This window comes from Lepidochelys kempii, chromosome 21 (assembly GCF_965140265.1).
Source record: "Lepidochelys kempii isolate rLepKem1 chromosome 21, rLepKem1.hap2, whole genome shotgun sequence".
Lineage (NCBI taxonomy): Eukaryota > Metazoa > Chordata > Testudines > Cheloniidae > Lepidochelys > Lepidochelys kempii.
The window spans coordinates 7,972,504-7,994,840 of record NC_133276.1 but is presented as its reverse complement, the minus strand read 5'-3'; the positions used below and the strand labels follow the sequence as shown (position 1 = coordinate 7,994,840).

General features: G+C 52.5%; 1 protein-coding gene across 2 annotated transcripts in view; it reads right to left on the bottom strand.

Moving 5' to 3' along the window:
- The window catches only part of PLEKHA6 (pleckstrin homology domain containing A6), a 139,153-nt gene that overhangs the window by 116,490 nt on the left and 326 nt on the right, over window positions 1–22,337 (bottom strand). Inside the window, exons 2-3 of one of the 2 annotated variants that reach the window (XM_073320380.1) lie at window positions 21,726–21,802; window positions 20,027–20,084 (exon numbers count right to left, since the gene is read on the bottom strand). In XM_073320380.1, coding sequence (XP_073176481.1) covers window positions 20,027–20,084; window positions 21,726–21,802 — 135 coding nt within the window. Of the gene's footprint in view, window positions 1–14,809; window positions 14,938–20,026; window positions 20,085–21,725; window positions 21,803–22,337 lie in introns of those variants that run through there. The other variant, XM_073320382.1, reaches the window with a different exon arrangement.

Sequence of the window (22,337 nt, the reverse complement as noted above, 5' to 3'; positions counted from 1 at the left end):
TTTTCCAATGTGCCTCCCACCGTCAAACCCTAGGTCTGTCCCCACTGCACAGCTGGATCTCAAGTAAAATCCAAGGGCTGCACAGAGACCACTACCACGGCTCTTCATCTGAGGATCTCAAAGCCTTTTACAACAAGCAATCACTTAGCTCCTCCAATGGCCTTGTGAATTAGCCCCTTTTTGCAGGAGTGGAAATTGAGGCATGGAGAGGAACTCAGTGAAGGTCACACTGAGTCAGTGGCAGAGCTGCGAATAGGACCCAGGAGTCCTGGGCTCCCCATACCCTGTTTTTCCCCTGAAGTTTTTGCCCTGCAGTGATCGTGCATGTTGATGGAAAAAAGCGCTCTGGGTGCTGAACAATCACAAAAACAATTTCTTATTCATTAATAAAAAAGCTTTTTTTTTTTTTTTTTTAAATTAACCCTTGAACGGGAGGGGGGAAAAAAAGCATCCCATGAAAAACCAGCTCGCAGTTTCTGTCCAGCTCTGCTGCTGAGCCCCTGGCTCTCCTAACTTCACCCAGAGCCGGGGGACAGCGTAGTAAAGCCCTAGGGACAGGCAGATTGTATGCACGCGTGTGCACATTTTCACCTCATTGTGCAGGGCTGCCTTTTCCCCTAGCCTCTCCGTCCCCAGGACCTCATCCAAAGACAAGTGAAGTCAATGGAAAGATTCCCATTGACTTTGGATCAGGCCCTGTGTATACAGAGATGCTTGGTCTGCTGCAGTCCACAGTCACTTGCTATGACAGGATATTGGGAGAGGCGTGCTGGGCACCCCCCAGACCCCCAGGGGCATCACCCATCTTCCCCCAGCCCATGAGGCAAGACTGTCTCAAGCCCAGTGTGGGCAGCAATGGGAGGAGGGGGGAAGAAGAGAGAAGTCTCCAGACTCCCTGTGCCACCCCTTCCCTAAACCTCCATCTGTGCTCCAGCGCCCCTGTAACGGAGACCACAGACAGCACAGAACCCCAGCAGCGAGAACCCGACGGCCCATGGCAAGGGACACACAGCAAGGGATCCCAGCTGAATGCTACCGCCACCCCACGCAACCCCAGGAAAATCAACCACCTCCACCACCCTCCCCAGCTAACGCCAGCCCTGATACACCCCATCTGATCTGGTTGTGCACGGACACATTCCCGCAAGCACAATCCAACAGGTCCCACAGTGGCTTCTGCACAGGCTTAGAAGAGCTGTGGGATGAGAGCTCAGACCACACCGCCTGCTCCTCCCCAGCAGCACCTGTACTGGAAGAGCCGAGAAAGCCGTTGGAGGCAAACTGGGGGTGCACTGTAATTAGCTCTCACCAGCTCCACCACTCACCCAGCCCCTGGGACTGCTCCGTAGCCAGAGGGGGTGGGCCCCCTGCCTGTTCTTAAATAAGATACTGTGTCACCTCTCAAAGTCAGGAGGCACCTGGGTTAAGATTTTCTCACATTGACTCCCCATATGCTGCGTCTCTTTTCGCAGCTCAGCGGGGGGTTGTTGAGACCAGTAAGAGACTAAGGGACAATCTGGAACGGAGAACATTCCCAAATTGGGTGGGGTTTTCTATCAGTTTTCTGTAACCGCCTGGGATTTTCTGCCCCCTCTCACCATTCACAGTCAGCATTCGTTCCCCCCTCTTGCTTTTTCCTGCTCTCTGGCAGAGGACCATTCGCCCCAGGAACCAGCAGGCTACCCCCCACCAAGGTCCTCTTGCAAACATCCAGAACAACATGTCCTGCTCCCCTTCCCAATGAGGGCGAGTGGGCTGCAGACTGAATCTGTGGGCAAGTCATCTGTGGTACCAGACAGCCGGCCCTCCCCCCCAGAGCACCCAGATAAAGCACGCCAGAACAATGCTCTTCCGGACATGCGGCCTGGCACTGAGAACGACAGAGGAGAGAATCAGTCCCAAAATCAGCAGCAGGCTGCTGCCGGCTGGGGAGAGCAAGTGGAACCGGTATAGCAGGGCTGGCAGTGTCATGCCCCCCCCCAATCCCCGGTACAGGAATATGGGTGCTGTCCGGCTAGTCTTGGCTTTGCAACTCCTCCATGCTTGGATGTCACTCCCAACGGGAGCTCGGTAACACTGCGGGCTGGGTGCCTAGCTGTATACACGCCCTGCAGCGGCTGACTTCAAACCTCTTCATCGTCCATTCCGATCCACGGGGACGCCTCCCACAGCCGGCCTAGCTAGCCAGAACCAGCGGGCACCACCAGAGCCAGCATGTTCCTGAGGCTGACTGGCCTGAGCCTGCGGGCACGGTCAGCTGCCAGTGAAGTCACCGTGCAGAGGGAGCTCAGCAGCCTGCATGATCAGCCCCTACGCGTGGGGGAGGGAACGGAGGGCAGCAGTTCTGCGCTGCCCTCAATTCGTCTGGGCGGCCCAGGCCCCGACCTTCCCTTCCCTTCCCTTGAGCGCTAACGGCTGGGAGCCCCCCCGAGCGGGGCTCAGGTGGAGACTTGGATCCATGGCTGCTTTGAGCCGGGCGCCATTTCTGCACCACCAGTGCTGCGGCTGCTGAACTGTCGAGGGTTACATAATTAGCCCGGGAAAGCGAGTGCTGACCCTGAAGGAGGAACAAGAGCCTCTTGCTGTTTGGCAGCAGCTCCTGTCCCTGCTCGCCCGGGAAAGCCACAGAAGGAAAAAGGAGGAGGGGGGCCTGAGTTTGGATAGCCAAGGAAGGTGCAGGGCAGCCCAGAGACAGTATACTGGGGCGGGGGCTCGCCCAGCCTGGCTCTCCCATGAAAACGCTCCGTGCGCCCCCGGGGCCTGAATGAGCCACCCAAACGAGCCTCCTTTCCCTTCTCGACCTAGGCTCTTCTTTGGCTTCCCCCGCTGCACTCTCGGAGCCCGCACCCTCCTGAGGGAGGGAGGCATAGGCTCCATTTCACAGCAGGGGCACTGTCAAGGCGCTCGTGGACACATGGATTTATTCCTGACGATCTCCTTGGGGTGGACTCTCTAGTCTGGACTAGGCCCGCCTTGTTCCTGTCCATGGCTTACGCTAACTCGGGACAACTCTCATTCCACAGGAACGGCCTCACTTGGCGTTTAAACGCTACCTTGAAAACCACGGGGAAATGGGGAAAGCCACAGGGGAGCCAACCCAAAGTGCTGGGGACCTGCCAATTTAAAAGCAGCAGCAGCTGGAGTTGGGCAGGGAGGGCGGAGGATTGGTGCCAAGAGGAATCCTGCAGGGGCAGCCCTGAGGAAGCCAGGGCAGACTGCACCCTGGGTAGCACCAGCTGAGAAGGAAGCGAGCTGGGAGGCTGGCTCTGCGTGAGAGGGGGAGGAACCAGGCTGTTTAGCAACAAAACAGGGTGTTTGTCGACATGGAGCACCCGTTGCCAGCCTCCCACAAAAGCCGGCTCATTATCCCCTAATTATTGCCTTGGCAGCTCCTGCAATTAACGCCTGCTTGAGTGGCTGCTGTAGGGGGAAATAAAGGGTTAGAGAGACATTACAGTCAATCAGGCTGCTGGAGGGTTGATCAGAGCCCAGACCACCAAACTCCTGTGCTACGGGACCCTGGGGGCAATGGAGGAGGACCCAGAGGCATGTGGCCCCTACCTGAGATGGCTCAGGCCTAGCAGAGGTAACCAGGAGTCTCTTGGACCGAACCCCACAGAGAGTCACCCACTTCCAGCTTCCCTGATGTCATGGAGACCAAAATGCTCTTCCTCTCTTTGGGGTTTGGGGGGGATGCAGTAGAACTTCACCCCCTTGGCTGGGAGGATTCCCACCTGCCAGAAGCTGCCTTTTCCATTGCAAATCAAACAAGGAGGGACAAAAGCTTTGATTTTCCTGCAAATGGGGCATTTTTCACCACTTCACACTCCCCGAACCCCGGACCGTCAGGAATGGTTCTGCATTGCTCAGGAGAGAGGAAGACTGGCAGCTAGGCAGCAGCAGACTCCTGGAAGTGGGGATTTCATTGCATGAGAAGCTTGTGTTGCTTCCAGCAAAGGATCTCAAAACACTTTGCAGACACTGATAAATGGAGTTGCATACATCCCTGTAAGGTGGGTCTTATCCTCAGTGTACCGATGGGGAAACTGAGGCACAGAAGACTTGACAGTGCCAAAAGGGGCCTTAACAAATTGGGGCAGATTAGAATCCACATTTCCTGACTCCCAGTGTCTTAATGGTGACTGGTCAAGGGGATGTGAGAGAGAGCAGAACGCTTCAGTGTCCGTTTGCTTCACTCTGATGTATGAAGGTTGCATCGAAAAGGTATTTTCCCCAAAAGTCCTTCCCCCCGCCACTTAGAAATACCAAGACTCTCAAGTCTCCCTGGTTTAAAATGAAGGTCGCCTTGGATGACCCAGAAATAGGGAGTGGGAGGTTTCTTCCCTTCTTTGGGGGATTAGGGTGTCAAATCTTTATCAAAGAGCTTTTATCTTTGTCGATTTTAAGACCAGAAGGCACCCTTATGATCTAGTCTGACCTCCTGCATAACACTGACCAGAGAATCTCCCCCGGTGATTCCCGCATCCAGCAGAATTGTCTCCTGACTCTTTGAAAGGTCTTTGGGTTTAACAGAAAAAGAGAAAAATGCCTACAAAGTGTTACACAACCCAAGTACAATTTGCTTCTTCTCTTAAGTAAGTTAGCTTTCCCTGCCTTGTATCCCCAACATCAAAACACTCCTAGGTCTTTACTCTACTGGAGTTTCCCATGAAAAACAGGTTTTGACAAGAGCTGATTTGCTAGTGTAAAACCACGTTCCAAGCATCTCTATGCATCACAAAGGGCTCAAGCTGATTTCCCCCCCACCCTTCTACCTCCCAGCTGCAGGTCACCTCTAGCCACAAGTATTGTCCTTCCTTCAGCTCACTCCAGAAACTGCTCCACCCTGCACGCTGATGAACCCTGCTCAACAAGAAACAGACTCATCCCACCGCCACTCTGACTGCAACGCACAGAACCAGGGCTGCATATCAAACAGCTGCAGCCAGAGCCCTGCTGGAAGAGAGGGAGACGCTTTGGAGGGAGCTGTACCCATGGGCTAGGTTCGCTGTGGCCAAGCAGCAGGAGACAGGAACAGCCCTCTGAAGAGCTGGCCGGGCATGCCGGGGGACGCTGTCTAGCAATCTTCTTCTTCTGCCCAGCCCTGGCTTGTGGGGCAAAAACACCAGGTGCAGGAGCAGAAGTGACTCTGTCTAGTACAGCAGTTCTGAACCAGGGGTCAGAGGCCCCCTGGGGGGCCACGAGCAGGTTTCAGGCAGTCTGCCAAATAGGCCTGGCATTAGACTCATTGGGGCCCACCACTGCCCTGAGCCCCGCCACCTGGGGCTGAAGCCAAAGCTTGAGCAGCTTAGCCTTGCAATGCCCCCCATGGCATGGGCCCCCATGCAATTGCCCTGCTTGCTACCCCCAAATGCCAGCCCTGGCTTTTTTATGCAGAAAACCAATTGTTGTGGCACAGCTGGGCTGTGGAGTTTTTATAGCATGTTGGGGGGTGGGGGGTTAAAAAAGAAAAAAGTTGAGAACCCCTAGTCTAGTACACTGGCAGTATGATCGACCCCTCCAATAGATGTCGTGTCCTTTTTATTAATTAATTAATTATTATTATTACCACCTTTCTCGATTCTAATCCTTCGAGGTGCTCTCCGGTCACATGTTCCAGCTTTGCTATGCAGCTGAGGGCTTGCAACTTTCATTAAAACAAAACACAACACCCCCCCACACACACACACACCATTTTCCCACCAGGAGCTGCAACTTTAAGAAATACCCTGACTACCGAGAGAGCTGGCAACGTTGCAGAGAAAAGGAACCCACCAGCCACAGTGATGGCAGGGGGAAGTGACAGGTAAGGGGGAGTGATTTCCCCCCATATGCAAAGCACAAGATATTTATTTGAAATACAGATTATTTTATTTCAGATTAAGGAAAACAAAGTCAAGCGGGAGAGACAACAAGCGAGCAGTGACTGCCTCTAACATTCCATATCTGGAAGGCAACACAAGAGAGAACTGGGGTGGCCGTAGGTAGAAGAAATTCCTCCCACGCCTAAAAGATACCCTGCACAGAAAGCTTAATGACGCCTCTCCTTTAGTTTCCCAGCTCCCACACAGAACAGGGGCGTTGGTAGGAGAGGAAACAGCAAGGCAAAAATCCTGCAGGGCTACTAAGGGTTAACCAAACCTCACCAACCACCAGGGAGGATTAGGCCGTAATGCACATGTCTGGATGGTGTTTGCACTGAATTCTATTCCAACTGACATAAGGTCTGGGCTGGAGATTGAGCAGGGCTCTGGGATCACTCTGGCCACCGCCCAGGAGACAGGAGGGCGTGCAAACACGCACACAACCCTCTCCAAACCACTACCAGGGAAAACAGGAGATGCTGGCACTGAGCAGCACTGCAGGATGCTAGTGGGAGGGAGCCACTGAGCAGTGAGGGGCTCAGCCAGCCAGCTGCTAAGACCGTGCCCGCACGGCCCAATGCCTTTGCCCTATGCCAGTCGAGGACAGAGGCTAGGCAGCACTGACAATTGCCTGCCATGGGATTTGACAAAGCAGTTCATTGGCAAAGGGCTTGCCAGGCACTGACAGCCCATGAAGAAGCCATGGGCCTGGATTTCTCCATCAAGAATGGGGACCCTCTCCACTGGGATGTGGCATGCACCGCCAGGAGATGGCAGCATGCATCCCCAGCAAGTGAGCCCCCAGACACAGGCACCTCCAGCACCATCTCCTTAGAACTCAGGCGCCGCCCAACCCTTGCACCCCTCTTCTCTCGTACAAGATCTCTGCCTGGACAATCTCCTCTGGCCGCAACGGCGCCGGCTCCCAGCTCTGTCTCCAGAGGGCATGATTCACTGAACGCCAGGCTCATCCCCTCTCTGGCGCTCCGGCCTCAGAGAATCTCACCGTTAGCCCTTCCTTCTTCCTCCCCAGCTTCTCCAAGGCCAATTACTGCTACCCTCTGGTTTCCATGGGAACTCCACAGGCAAAGCTGGCTCCCCAGCAAGGTCAAAGATTACCCAGCGTGGATGCCGAAATGCAGCCACGTGTGCAGCTGCTGGAGGCACAGGCCCATTCCAGAGATAAAGCCTAAAGCCCAGTGCACCTCCACCCCCATCTCACCTGCCCCCCCGTCCTTTGGGAAGAAAGGGATGCAGGGCCCTACGGAGCCCAAAATTGGCGCTGTATCTTTATCACAAACCTGCTTCCCTTTCTGGACCAGAGAGCTAGCGAGGCCATAGACACAAGCGGGCCAAAAAGGACAGCACCCTCGGGACCTGCTGGGTTGAGCGCTGCAATGGACGGATGAGGCAGGAGGGGCTCATTTGGGGAAGCAGCTGCACATTCGGGTACACTCGTTAGGTGAGACTTAAAATGGGGCCACGTGTCTCCCTACATACAACACCCGGCGCTTTTAAACAACGCCTCCCACCGACTTCAGGGGAACCGTCCCCCGCGCAAACAGGTTTGGGCTGAGGTCTCAGAGGGTGGCTACTGTATCCCAGCCAGTTCACCCTGCCCGACTCGTTAATCAACCCAGCTGGATGGGCCACCCTTCGCATGGACCGCATATGGTTACCAGACATGCAAGAATTTTAATATCTCTGCCCTTCTCACCAGGAGTTCCAGAGTTTACTGGGTTCTGAGAGACCAAATTTTTTCAACCTTAAGTGCCTACAGTTATACCTCTAAGGAAGAGGCCTAATGGCAAAGGTTCTGAGCACCCTATTTCCAAACAGAGTCAAAACTTCTGAGAACGAGAAGTGTCAGGCCGTTGATTACAGCATCTAACGCTCGGGGCCTGAGTGTGAAAGCATTCAGCCTCTCTGTGCCCCCGTGTTTCCATCTGTAAGACGTGGGTGAGAACACTGGCCTGCTTTCATTCATTACTGACTGTAAAGTACTTTGAGGTCCTCAGACAAAAGGCACCACAGAAGCCTACTGCAGGCAGCTGAGTAGCGTGCGTGAGGGCTTGTCTATAAGGAGAGTTAGTGCACGGCCAGCCAGGGCCTCAGTCCGCAGCACGCCAAGACTTTTACTGCACGGTTGCAGCGTCCACATAGTGAGCTACTGCACAGCAAGCTGGTGGACTACACCCTACACACTGAGTAGACAAGCCCTTTGAAAGATATATATACACTCCGTCCCCCCACTGCTATCTACTGGAGAAAATCAGAATAGTTGACCTGTGTATCATACACTCCATACTGCAAACACCTAAGGGAGAGTCTCCTTTAGCTCAGGAGCCTGTGCTTTTGTAATCAGAGGGTCTAGATTGGCCCTGGGAATGAAGCTCTGAATAGTCATGGTTGTCAGCAGATTGAACACTGTCCAGGTCCCAGGTGCTGCAGATTTGTTGAAAACCATTATTATTGGATTTTAAGGGCTTGGCAGGCTGCCTCCTGCTGGAATTGCAACTGCTTGACAGCTCCATTCCCCATGTGGCTCATTCTGTCCTAATTTGCCATTTCTCAAGGTGGCAAAAAACACACTCCAAGACATTCAGAGTGATGGGAGAGTGGGAAGAAAAGGACCAGAAGAGCAGCTGCAGCTTCCCCTCCAAAGAGGCACTGCTCTCCCCCCTCTGGGCTGTGCACAGCAGCCCGGAAGAGCTGTCCACGTGGGCGCTCTGACAGCAATAAGCCTGGCTGGGGAAACAGGAGGTAATTAATTCAGATGTGTGTGTGTGGATGTGAAGAAGAAGGGGAAAAAAAGCCATCTCCCTCCTCCTGAGGGGCTCGTTCCACCTTCACTCCAGCCAAGTGCTAGAAAGCCAATATGGTCTTATTAATTCCAGGCTGCAGAGCAACATGCAGTGCCTGATAATGTCCTTGTTCCAAAGGAAACTGTTTCCTCTGGTAAAAATAAATCCCCTGTCCAAGGAGCCCTCCCCCACTCGAGGATACTTTCTAAGGCCGCTTCAGCCACTTGTGATGTTTAAGTTTCCTGGGTAGCGGTGCCAGCCGTGCCGCCCTCCATCTCCTCCTGTACCTACGAGTGTGCCTCCCTGGAGACCTCTCAGGCTGGATTTCAGAACACAAGGACCCCTTGTGTGAACAAAGAAACATCCTTCCAGGGAACCTCCCAGGAACAACGCCTGCCTCTTCTCCCCTCTCTGCTGGAGCATTTCAGTGAGGATCTGCCACTCTCGGTTTCACTTCCGACTCCCAGATCTGTGCAGATTACACAGCCATCACAGTAGCCATCTGGCAAAGGGGTAAGCTGTGCCCAGCATGGCCTTGAGGGATAACAGGCTTGGAGTATTCACGATGGGAGGATGTCATTAACGTCATTCAGGGATCAGATGAGGCCAGGTCAGGGGTTGCTGGGCACCGTTCCAAGTGAAAGGTACTTGGTGTGTTTTTTATTGGACCAGTGAATTAGTTTATTTACACTGGACTTCAGACCAACAAAGTCCTTACACGTGAACCTAAGACAGCTCCTACAATGCACCTCCCATCTGACCTGCCCATCTCTAGTCCAGCCCTAGAGTATGCCCACCCTCAGCTCCTTTGATGCACCTTATTCTTGCTCTCGATTTATTCCTGTGTCCTCCCACAGCTGTGGATACACCTCACTCCTGACCTGCAAATCCCGCCTCTCCCCCAGTACTGCCCTCACCCCCACCAGAGCTCTGCCAATGCACCTCAACCCCAGAGCTGCAGCCTCCCCCTGCTACTCCAGTTCTGGGCTTCACCTGAACAGAGAAACAGCCTGTCATGCAGAGTTGTGTGAAGAGCTGCACAATGCCCACTCGGGTTTCTCTAATTCCTCCCAGGCATGGGTGCGAATGAGCTGCTGGCATTTTGTCGAGCCCCACTTCAAAGAAGTCTAGATACCACCAGAGTGTCTACACAAAGACTTCCACCACTGTGAGCACAGATGGAGCCATACTAGTGGGAGAATCCTGCGGGCAAGCAAGGCCTAGGAGCTAGAATGAGACACACACAATTCCTGCTCACTTAGGCCCCTATAAGTCTCTGGAAGAGACAGTGAATGTAACTCTTTCTGCCACTGTGGCATCTTTTAAGGGCACAGCCTTTTGCTTTGCTGACCGAGATGCTCTTTTTATTCATCTGTTTCAAACACCATAACCCACAGCACCTGGAGCAAGCTCTGTGCAGCGGGGATGGGCACACATGCAGAGTTCTTTCAGCTCCCAACTAAAACCTTCCAAAGCATCATCAACCTATCCTGAAGGACTACCCATCACTCTCACAGATCTTGGGAGACAGGCCAGTCCTTGCCTACAAACAGCCCCCCAACCTGAAGCAAATACTCACCAGCAACCAGACACCACACAACAGAACCACTAACCCAGGAACCTATCCTTGCAACAAAGCCCATTGAAAACTGTGTCCACATATCTATTCAGGGGACACCATCATAGGGCTTAATCACATCAGCCATACTACCAGAGGCTCGTTGACCTGCACATCTACCAATGTGATATATGCCATCATGTGCCAGCAATGCCCCTCTGCCATGTGCATTGGTCAAACTGGACAGTCTCTACGTAAAAGAATAAATGGACACAAATCAGACGTCAAGAATTATAATGTTCAAAAACCAGTCGGAGAACACTTCAGTCTCTCTGGTCACTCAATTACAGACCTAAAAGTGGCAATTCTTCAACAAAAAAACTTCAGAAACAGACTCCAACGAGAAACTGCTGAATTGGAATTAATTTGCAAACTGGATACAATTAACCTAGGCTTGAATAGAGACTGGGAGTGGATGGGTCATTACACAAAGTAAAACTATTTCCCCATGTTTACTTCTCCCCCCACCCCCCACTGTTCCTCAGATGTTCTTGTCAACTGCTGGAAATAGCCCACCTTGATTATCACTACAAAAGATCCCCCCCCCCCCCCGCTGGTAATAGCTCACCTTAAGTGATCACTCTCATTACATGTATGGTAACACCCATTGTTTCATGTTCTCTAGGTATATAAATCTCCGCACTGTATTTTCCACTGAAGGCATCAGATGAAGTGAGCTGTAGCTCACGAAAGCTTATGCTCAAATAAATTTGTTAGTGTCTAAGGTGCCACAAGTCCTCCTTCTCTTTATGCAGAGTTCTGGGATCTGACTCTCCCTAGGTCAGGGGTCTGTGGATGTACATGTGTAAGAGGAAAAAGAAAAGGAGTACTTTATGCATCCGATGAAGTGAGCTGTAGCTCACGAAAGCTCATGCTCAAATAAATTGGTTAGTCTCTAAAGTGCCACAAGTCCACCTTTTCTTTTTGCGAATACAGACTAACACAGCTGCTACTCTGAAACATGTGTAAGAGGAGGGGCACACACTGGTCTAAGTTTTAACCATCTCATCTGCAGTGACAAACCCTTCGAGGCCACGCGTGGCTCCCCAATGCCGTGGAAATCTCCAGTTCCCAGTACGACACCTGAAAGAGTCAGAGGTTCTGCTCCTCAACAAGAATTGCTTCTCAGTCATCTTCCAAGCCTGTGTTTCTAAGGCCCTTCCTGCCGGACACGGCAGCTGCAAGCCACAGCCAGGAAACACAGAGCACTCTTCTCCTGCCCCTCAGGAGGGAATACTCTGCTCCCTCCATTGCCGCCTCACCCTGAGCAGGGGGAACATGGCTGTTGGGACCAGCCCAAACATTCCTGCCGCTAACGAGGGCAGGAGAGAAGAAGTGACCTCAGTGATGAGGGGGATGCTTGAATCTCATTACCAGCACAAGACAAATGAAAGACTCATCACTGAGTGAATTCATGCAGATTTATTCACACCTGGGGCAGAGACATCTTGGGATCGGTCAATGCCCACACCTGAAATGCCACCGTGTAAATGCACAGTATTCCGATTGCCTGTCTGGCCAGGGGAGACGGTGTCAGCTCCTAATGCCCCCTGCCCCAGAGCAGCCAAGAAAGCAAAGGGTGAACCGAGCCACATAGCTACTTCTGAGAGGCTGCCGTTAAGGAGCGGGGGGATCTCCCTTGGGGCTGGGGGTAGGGATGCCTGGTAGAAAAGAACAGAGCTAGCCCAGAAGAGAAAGAGGAGATTGGAGTGCTGGGTAGAAGAAACTACTTGGAAAGAGATGATGTGCCAAGTAGTAGGAAGTTAAGAGGCCTGGCAAAGGCTGCCCCACTCACCTAGTTTTAATTCTGCTGGTCTTGGGTTTGTTTTGTATTAGAGAGGGTAACAATTCACCAGCCCATGCACCAGCATTCAGAGGCCCCCTCCACAGAGCATCCCAGACTCCACTATTGCATGGGAGCTTTCCTCCAGTCCTGCCCCAGGTGGGGAAGGGACTTTGACCCCTCCCGCTCCCATGATGCATCTCTAATCTTCGTTTCACTTGGACTAAACAGAATCACGAAGGGCAACGGGATGCTCGGGGGATTCAGAGATGGAGAATTTTACCTTAAGGCCCAGTTGTTGGCCAGTAGGGGGGACTACATGAAGAGAATTTGCTGGGTTCAGTCCAACTCTGAGCAGATATGACCACAGTGGAGACAAGCCACCCACCACCCAACAGTCCCATTGTGAGCAAGCTTAGAAGAGGACTGTCTGCGCCATGGGGGGCTGAATTCCCCTTTCACCCATCGAGCAAGTGCCACCAGGCCAGGGATGAGGCACAGCAGCAGGGTGAGGCTCACCTGTACCATGCCTGCTCTGGGGACGGAGAGGCAGGTACTCTCCAGAACGGTCAAGCCAGCTCCTCACACCAGCATTAAGTTCACAAAGCAAAACTACACCACAATGTAATAGACTTGATGATACATGCAAAATCAGCCCAGGTGATGAATCAGAACATCTTCCTTGAGGTTTAACAGCAACATACTAAAGCATCACTTGAATGACAGGCTCATAACAATCAGCCAGGATTTATTCCTTCAGCCCCTGCATAGTAGAACACCTGCGCGCACTGGCTAGTTGAGTGCATTTGGGATCTTTAATAACAAATACACATAAATAAGTATTGACCATGGCTCCTGGCAGAAGAGGAATGTGCTTGTTTTCTGGTAGAGACACCAACAATTGGAAGTCCCAGAGACAGGCTGGGGTTTCCTTTAAGTGTCAGACAACATCTCAGACGACATCGATCGTGATCTGTTTAGGCTGTAGCCTAAGCAAAAGATCTCTCCAGATCTGAGACTAGACCCAACAATGCACGGCTGTTAGGGAAGATATGGGTTCAGCCTATTACAAACAAATCGTTAGGCATAGAGGCCTTTCTGTATGTCACTAGACTGTACAATGTGGCCATTTTGGACTTCAGAGGGGCAGCAGGCATAGAACCCAGATCCTCCTGTTCCCAAAGCCCAGGCCTCTGTCCGTTGGGCTAAAGGAGAGTCTCCAACCCACTATACTAGTAGGACATGCAGTTGAGTATGTCCAGATCCATTCAGTAGAGCACAATGACAATATCTATTACATTTATACTTCCCCTTTTTTTGCTGAGAGGTCTCTCAAGTACACATGCAGGAATCACTTCTCCAGCACTGAAATGCAGCCATGGCTGGTGCAGAGCATGACAGTTGTTGCTGGCACAGATGCATCACACAAAAACACAAGGTGATGAAGAATTCTTTATCGAACTGAAACTGCAGGGGAAATTTAGTTTGGCAGAATGTAGCAATCCACATTGGAATTTGGCCAAGACAATGGGTCCCCCCAGCCCCCAATGAAACATGCCAGGGATCTTTACTGAACATACTGGTCAGGGCTCAGTTTTGCCTGGCACCTTCTCCAGCAACATAGCACCTCTGGGGCATTGGCTACAGGACTGTCTTAGAGGGGAGACTGCCACATTCTCAATCACCACCAGCACTCCCTCAGGACAGTGCACTGACTCCAGTTAGCCCTTCCAAGCAGCATCCTGCAATGGAAGCACATTGTAGTCTAAGGGTCAGAGAACAGGACCAGGAAGTCAAGTTCTAACCTCAGCTCTGCCACATCACTTTCCCTCTGTGCCTCACTTTCCCCACCTGGAAAATGAAGAGCCCCAAAAACACAACAGATCCCCCCCCTTACCTCACAGATGTGGTGTTCCTCCAATCTCACCTGATGCGTTTTCCCTCTCTCACCATATCCCAGGCCCCCCCTCTGAATGTGCTCTGTCCCTTTGAACACTGTTGCCTCGTGCCTACAGACCTTCTTTCCTCCAAGAGGACATACACTCAGAAAGCCATTTGTGCAAAGGCAGGGCCCACCCCTGGCTGCTTAGATCCCCTTTCCCTTAAGAAGGGCTTGGGTCCCCAGCACTGGTGGGATGCCAAAAACCAATTGATACAAACTGACAAGCTCATCAGGGTGTCACCGCAACAGGGACGCGAGATCACTACAGCCTCATGAGAGCTTGTCAAAGCCCCCTCTATGGACATTCGTCCACTCACACGCTATAAACATACACCCAGGCATGCACCACAAACGCATACAGAGCAGGGGAGCCTCTTGCTGCCCATGAAGCCGGCCGACACACACTGCCCCCAGGAGCATGCACTGGCTGGCACATTCAGCCCTGGTTGTGGCAGCAAAGCTCAGTAATATTCATGGCACAGCGCAGCAAGACGGCTGTCCATACAGAAACTGGGGGAGGGGGGGAAGGGGGGGGATGCAATTCAAGTGCAGGCTGCAATAGACCAGGAATCTGGCATCTAGAAGCCTCCTTGCCAGGCGGATTCCCTGCACTGGAGGAGGGGAGCTCTGCGCTTGAAACATTTATCCTTCACCCTGGATATAATTAGCATCCTCACAGCCTCCATGATCCAGGCACCTGCCAGGGAAGCAGCCCAGGTCGGGCGCCGTGGTGAAAGCGGTTGCCAGCACAAGACTGTGCATGATGTCAGCTATTTGAGGCATTAAACAAGGACTCACCGTGCTGCCGCTCCGCGTCCCTCCTCGCCGTGTGGCTAGATCCCAAGCCATGGTGACCCTTCCTTGCAACTTCCTCCGGCCAGATCCCCTTCTCCTTCCCTGCAGAGCTCCCTGGGGAATGGAAGCCGCTGTCTCTCTCCCCCCCCACCCACTCAGATCCCCCCCCCCCCTCCCTCCCTTGCTAGTCACTCATCTCTGTCTCCAGACAGTCACCGGGCTCAGCTCGGCAAGAAGATGCTGCTGCGGAATCCGGCATCCTTCCCTGGGAGCCGGAGCTGGGCATGCTCCATGCGCTCCCGAGGGTACTTAAAGGTCACGTGATGCCTGAGCTGTCATTTCGAGCAAGAAGTAAGTAGTAGGGGAGCAGGATTAACTCTGTCCTGATCCTAGGAAGAGCAGTGACAGCAGCCCCCCACAGCTGGGTGACCCCTTACAACCTGGCAGGCCACGCAGTTTAATCATTACTGTCACCCGCATGGAAAGGTGGCTAACGTAGGGGATGGGGCCACGCCAGGACCACTGAGCGGTGCCCAATCCTGCAGCCTTGACTCCCATGAGTAACCCCGCCGCTGTCAGGGAGGCAACTCAACAGAGTAAATGCACCAGGATCCACCCCTGTACAGTGGGGCTGGGTGTGGATTTTTTGGCTAACCCTTTGGGGTTTTTTGCTGCAAATGGTTTTGGTTAAAACCAAAACTGTTCATGACACAGGGTCAATTTCTACGAATCTCCCGTCTGGAAGAGAGCTTTGAAATGGTCACCATGCCCCATGCCGACATTTTTGAACCGGAAAGTTTCAGTTTTTCGAGTCAAAATGACTTTTTCATTTAGAAATTTGAGTCAATGAAGACTTAAAGAGATAAAGAAGAAGAATCATAGAATATCAGGGTTGGAAGGGACTTCAGGAGGTCATCCAGTCCAACCCCCTGCTCAAAGCAGGACCAATCCCCACAACCCATTTCAACTGAAGCGAACTCAACAACCTTTTGGTTGGCAAAATTTGAGGTTTCAACTTTTCAGCCCAATTCGGGATGGGAAGCATATGTCAATCTTGAAAATGTTCACAGGAGAGGAAAACGGCTTCCTGCCCCAGTCTCCAGTACATCACCCAAGGCATGCAGTGCCACCTCTCACCAGTGCAGGATGGGCATCAGACAGTGTCTTGTTCAACCTAGCTTTATTCATGCCATGTGACTGGGCACCACTCCTTCCCCTGGGAAACAATTCCCAGCTGGAAAGGTCTCACTACGGGGGTGTCTGTACTTGGATTCTTACAGTGGATTTTTCAATAGCACTCAGCCCTGGCTTAACTCAGCTCCCATTAAGTCAGTGGGAGGTTTACTACCTATCTCTGGTACTTATCTGCCCCCCATTGCTGTAGTATCTGGACATATTTAGTGTATTTATCCACACAACACCCCTCTGAAGCAAGGCATGGCTATTATCCCCATTGTACAGATAGGGAACTGAGGCACAGAGAGACCAAGTGACTGTCCCATGGCCACACACGGGGTCTGTGGCAGAGCAGGGAATTAAACCCACATCTCCCAAGTGCTAGGCTAGTGCCCTAACCACTGGGCCATCCTCTTATCAACTCCAATGGCCTAACCCCGTGGACAATGCTGAGTGCTTCTGAAATCCTGTACATATCCATGATCTAACCTGTGTTACTATAACAGCATTATAGAGCCTAGGCTGCAGCTTAGGGTTAAAACACTGCCGGGGCAAATGTTTGCATGTTGTCCACATTCACTTCCATCCCAGTGCTCCCAATTACACTCCCAGCAGCAGCAGGGAACACGATCGGGGGGTTGTTTGAAGACTTAGCTGCCCCCGGGGAAGCAGCTGCCCACAGCCACCTTGGGTTTGACTTGTGGTTGCTGGGAAAGGCTCTCTAAGGAGCACAGCCCTTGAGCATCTGGATGTCCAATTATTGATGCAGCATGGACGTCAGCATGAAGGGGAACTGGTAACAGGCTGATAGGAGGGAAGAGAAGCAGTGAGACAGACAGACAGACAGACTCGTCCTCAGCAGCCAGCAGACAGACACTCTACAGCTAACTTTCAGCACAACCCTGAATGGGCACAGGCCTCTTTAAGACACTGATTAACCAGACTGTCTGGCCACAGCTGTTCATTGTTGTCCCGTTTGAGCAATAAGAACCTCACGGTACCTTGCTGAGAAGGGTGAGACACCAAGATCCTGGTGCTCAGGGATCAGAGCCAGAGATTTTCTGAGCAACAGGCGGAGAGTTCTTAACTGAAGAGGGTCCCTTGCTGGTGCAGGGGCCTGGCACACAGCACTGCCCTGGTTCTCCCTGCCCTGCCGGGGACCACAACATTAAGAGAAGTCACCATGCTGGGGGGAGGCGGGGGGAGAGAGGCTATTCTCTCCCCCCTCCAGCAGTGCAGGGCTCTCTGGCACTGGAGCAGAGCCAGAGATGTGGCTGGCACAGGGTGGGGGAGGGTCACAGGTTCTCTGAAAAGAAAAACACCCTTGATCCTCTAATCCATGTTAGCCGGAAGCTTTAGGGGCTGAGAGGGGATTGGCTTTCACTGAATTCCCTGCCCCACATCTCCAAACCCCTCCCTCACCGGTGATGGGCTGAGGACCCAGGTTAACCCCCTCCCTGCCAGGCTTGTAGGGCTAAGGTGACCTTGGACCAACAGCACTGCTAATGAATAGCTACCTAGGTGCAGGGCCAGCACCATCTGGGGGCACGAGGCCTTCCAGCCCGAGTCAACAGACGAGGGCTAGCAGGGCTCATGCTCGCGCTCTAAAACGGCTGTGTAGAGTAGACAACGCTTTGAAGTCGCATCTCAGGCTGCAGGGAGCTCAGGCCCTGAAGCCTAGGGAAGGGCGGGCTTCAGAGCTCCAGCCACAGCTTCAAATACAGCTAATTTTAGAGAGCCAGCTGAGCCTTAGCCTTTCATCCTGGGTCAACAGACTCACTCCAACATCCTGTGTGGGCACCTCTTTCGCAGTCCCTTCCCCTGTTCCATCGGCCTCTCTCTTCCCCCTCCACCCAGCTCGCCCATCGCTGACCTCTGACAACCGCAGGCCCCACAGCCCCACCGTAAATTTGGCCTTGTCCTGCAGCCCTCTCCCCCACTGCCAAAATGCCCTGCTCCCCACCCCACAGTCCAGGGATTTCTAGGGGCCCAAAAGCCAGCACTAGGAGAAGGTCAAGGGCAAACGCAATTGGCGAGGCAGGCTGTCCTTAAGGAGGTGAAAGTTACATCACAGCCAGGCCCAAAGGAGGAAAAGGGATATGCCAGCACAAGAGACCAGGGGAACCTCACGAGCACCCTTGCATTGGCACCTGGGGCTGGAGGGGCAGGGGGCTTGGCACAGCTCCTGACAAGAGTCAGCCTTCAGCCGGAGGCTGTTTCAATCCCTTACCCCTCACCACAGTGGGAGAAGCCGTGGCCCACAGGCCGGTGGTCAGTTCTAGAGCCCCTGCGCCTAGAGCCCCTGCTTCCTGCTCTGGGCACAAAAGGGCCCTTCTTTTTCAGGGCACAATTCTGATGAACAGAGCGAGGCGAGGCAGCAAGAGAGGAAAGTGCTTTCTCCTTGCCGCCTCCGTGCTGGGGAGAGGAGTCCAAGCCCCCAGCCAGCACGGAAAGCAACAGCCAACGCTCCCTTCCTCCCCAGAGGGCCAGGCTGACCGAGGGGCTGGAGCAGACAGGGCAGGGAGCGATTTCACAGAGCCAGTCACACTAAAATGGTGGCTAAGGAGGACCAATACAGTAGCCCTGATGCTAAGCTGTGTTCTCTTACCACCCACCACCCTCCCCCCGCATCACACTGGCACCAAAGGACACTCAAGCAAGATTCTGCCCACCACGCATTTTAGCATGGAGGGTTGCGCCTCACGTGTGTGGAAATGTGAAGGGACACACACACACACACACACAAAAACAGACCTCTAAAGCTGCCCGTTGTACATTTCCTGCACACTTTGGCACCACCTCGTGGGAAGCTGTTGCAAATGCGGCCACACCACCAGCACCTTGCATGGCGGAGCACTTTGCAGGGAATATGCAGATAGTATGGAGAGCAGCAGGCAAACAGAACTACACAGAGCACAACAGACAGGAGGGGTGGCAGAGGAGGAAGCTCTAGCCAAGGCACCTGGGCAAACCCTCTGCTTACAGCTTATTATTTGGTAGCTCCTAGGAGCCCAATCAAGGCTCAGGGCTCAGCTGCACTGCGTGCTACACAAGCAAGTAACAGAAGACAGTCGTTGCCTAGAGAGAGTATGATCTAGGCCGCTAATCAGCCACCTTAGGATTTTTGATCTCTCAAGGTATTTATTGCACCCAGTGCTGTGGCCTCTTCAGATTCTGTGATGTCACTCTGCAAAGCAGATAGCACCATGGTGTAGAGATCTTCTCTGAAACGCCAGCCACAAAGCAAGCTGGAACTCTGCTTAGTGCCTTGGCAGAAAGGAAGGCTGAACCAAGTGGCCCAGGAGCCATAATCCTCCCATCTGGGGCGTCAGCATCCGTTCCACAGCAGCCCACTGCAGAGTTACAGACAAGATGGCCCCGATTTAAGGCAGGAAGTGAATCAGAGAGAAAGCACCACTGCTCCCCCCCAAAAAATCCTGTTTAAGAGATATGCAACCCCTAAGCAAGATGGGAGGATTTTGCTGATTGCAGCAGGTCATTTAGGCCTCTGAAAGGCATTGTCTGGGTATACAAGGACAAGGCACCGCATGCTGCTATCAAGCTTCTACCTAGTTTCCGACAGTGCTAACACAGGTTCCACTCCACGGCTTGTAGCAACACTGGGAGCTCTGCCACCGATGAGGTTTTGGCTGCTACCCTCCTTTTCAGCATTGTCCTTTAGTCCCACTGAGGGCAGGTGCAACTGACTCAGTGCAGCCGGAGCAATGCGTGATCTGAAGATAGCAATTGTCCACCCAACTCCACACCCCCACCCACTCACCCTCCACCAGCATAGCGGCGTCTGAAGCAATCCTACCCACAGCATAGCTGCATACTGTGCACAAGAAGCTATCAAATGTTATAGCAGTGTCAGCCCCACTTGCCCTTCCAACATTTCAGTAATTACCCAATAGTTCTGTCCTCCCAGTTTATACCCACTCCCCCAGCCCAGAAAACAGCTAAAGGCATTTGCTGGGGGGGGGGGGGAGTAGCTCCTAATGTTAGCAAACAGCAAGAAACAACAATAAAAACCTTCCCACTTACTTGATAAAATATATGGCCCCCTGGCATGTGGTGCCTGTCTCCCAGCCTTTGGGCAAGTCTGAAAAGATACAACAGCAAAAGCAGACGTCATTCATCTGTTCAAGAGCGGAACTCCCTGTTGCAGGATATTACAGATGCAATTTTTAGCTTATTACCTTTCAAGAAAGCACTCATTTGAATAAGAATATCTTATGCAGTTACATTAGGCAAGCTCAAAATTATTCCAGGATACCAGCTTTTGGGGCACAAACTGATTGCCAGCTAAGCTCAGAGGAGCTTCCCTCACGTGAGGTAGTATTGCACAGTTACCTGCAATCTTTCCAGTCTCCCACCCATCATTGGTCACTGTTGAGAAAAGGGAGGGACCAGAGAGACAATGAGCTAGTTCTAGGGAGGCAGGAGGTGGGGTACCGGAATAGAAGGGCCACTGAGTCAGTTCCAGTCTGACAACTCTGTCTGTTCCCGAGTTACAAACCCATTACTATGCACCTGGAATGCGGCATCTCAGGAAATTTCAGCTGAAAGTGACCCGTCTTGACACCCTCCCTCCCAACCCATGCGGAGTCAGAAATTACAACCCATGTTGTTTTTAGCTCTTCCCCTATGGTTTTACGAGGGTCTGGCTGAAGCACACAGAGGACAGCAGCACAGAACTAGATTGTGGGACAATTCGCTTGTTCAGACGCTCACAGCATTTCCAAGGGCCTAGTGATTTGAGCCCCTGCCTCAAATGTGAGGCCCCGTAAAGAGATCCAATTTTCAGAGAGAGCTGAGCACCCGCCCTTGGGAAATTAGGCTCCTTACAGGCCTTTCAAGTCAGGCCCAGTTATGTTCCCTGCATGTGTGCTGTGAAGTTACATAAAAACAAATACTCTTGCCAGAAGGTTGTAATGTAACATGACTTGATTTCTTAGAATTCAGAAGGATAACACATAAGAACCCCAAATCAGAGACACACAAAGCAGGCTGCACCCTAAAACTGAGAGGCACAACTGACCCCCAACTTACTGGCTGCAAACTGACACCTGCTCCCAGGCTTCACTGCAGGGGCCCCCTAGCATGCAAGCAGGGCCAGGGAGCCCTTCCCCCCAACCTCCACATTCAAAGAGATAACTTGCAACTCCCACAATCCTCCGTACATCACAGCTCACCCACTCCCCTTCTGAAACCCTTTGGGTGTATGCAGAGAGACAAATTCAGTGTCCCTAAATTGGAGTAGAACGTTGCAGACCACTGGAAGCGGAACAGTTTGTTAAGCTAGTTTAGTTTTCACCGCTGAGGCTACAAGAGGATTTCCAGTATTTCACTCAGCTTGGTATAACTCTTATTTCTAGCCAGTTTTGCTCTCTGGCTCCCTCTCACAGCAATCCAATGCTAGCATGTCTGGGTTCTCAGCAATACAAGGAATCAACCCCCCTTTTCAACACTGTTAGAGACAAACACTGCTAAAACTAGCCGACATTTCACATTGGCTCTTGAAAGAGGTTGATAGTATTGGCGTAAGGAGCAAAATGTATTAACCCCTTCATCTCTGGATTGTTTACAAGGTAGCTCTAGAAAAGATCCTCTAACACTGACAGCTGCAGGATGTTCTATTAACTGTGCAGAGGGGGAAGGGAAAACACATGTGACCAGGAGAGCAGCTGCAGTCTTGACAACACAGTCGGCCATTGGCAGTTTTAGCAGGCTTGTTCCTTACCTCTGCTGGCAAAGTGCCCACTCTGGATGGGGGATCCGGTGCCTGGGTGCACCCAGCTGGTAGATTTTGTGTCATCGCTGTGAGGGACAACAACAGAAAGTCAGAACATGCACTTGACTCTGGGGAGGACTCCTATCCTGGCTTCCCAAATACATCACACCTGTCTGGAGGAGCGGGGTAGGTGCTCACCCTGCTGCCTGCAGAGGGGAGCTTTACAAGGGCCCTTTTCTATCCCTTTTCTGGAGGTCCCCAGTAGCATGAATGGGAAGCAGAAGGGAGAAGGTGAAGATCAGGGATAGGGCTGGTCTACAGCTTCCTCAAAGGGCTTGCCAGACAGCAGATCCTATCAGTGGCTGCACTATGGAGGGGCTCCACTCCTTCCAATAGTTGTGCCAGGCTCCAGGGCACGAGAGAAGGAGTATCAGCCAGGTCACCCCTGAACTCCTCCCAGGCAGTGAAATAAAAGGGGGGGAAGGGAATGAGGAATAAAAATGCCTGAGGTCTGTGTAGGGTCAGGTGTGGAGGCATCAAGGGGACTAGTAAGAACTGGGGGTAAACCCCTAACTCCCACAGCCCCCAGTAATTCTGTTACTCCCTACACTTGGCCACAAT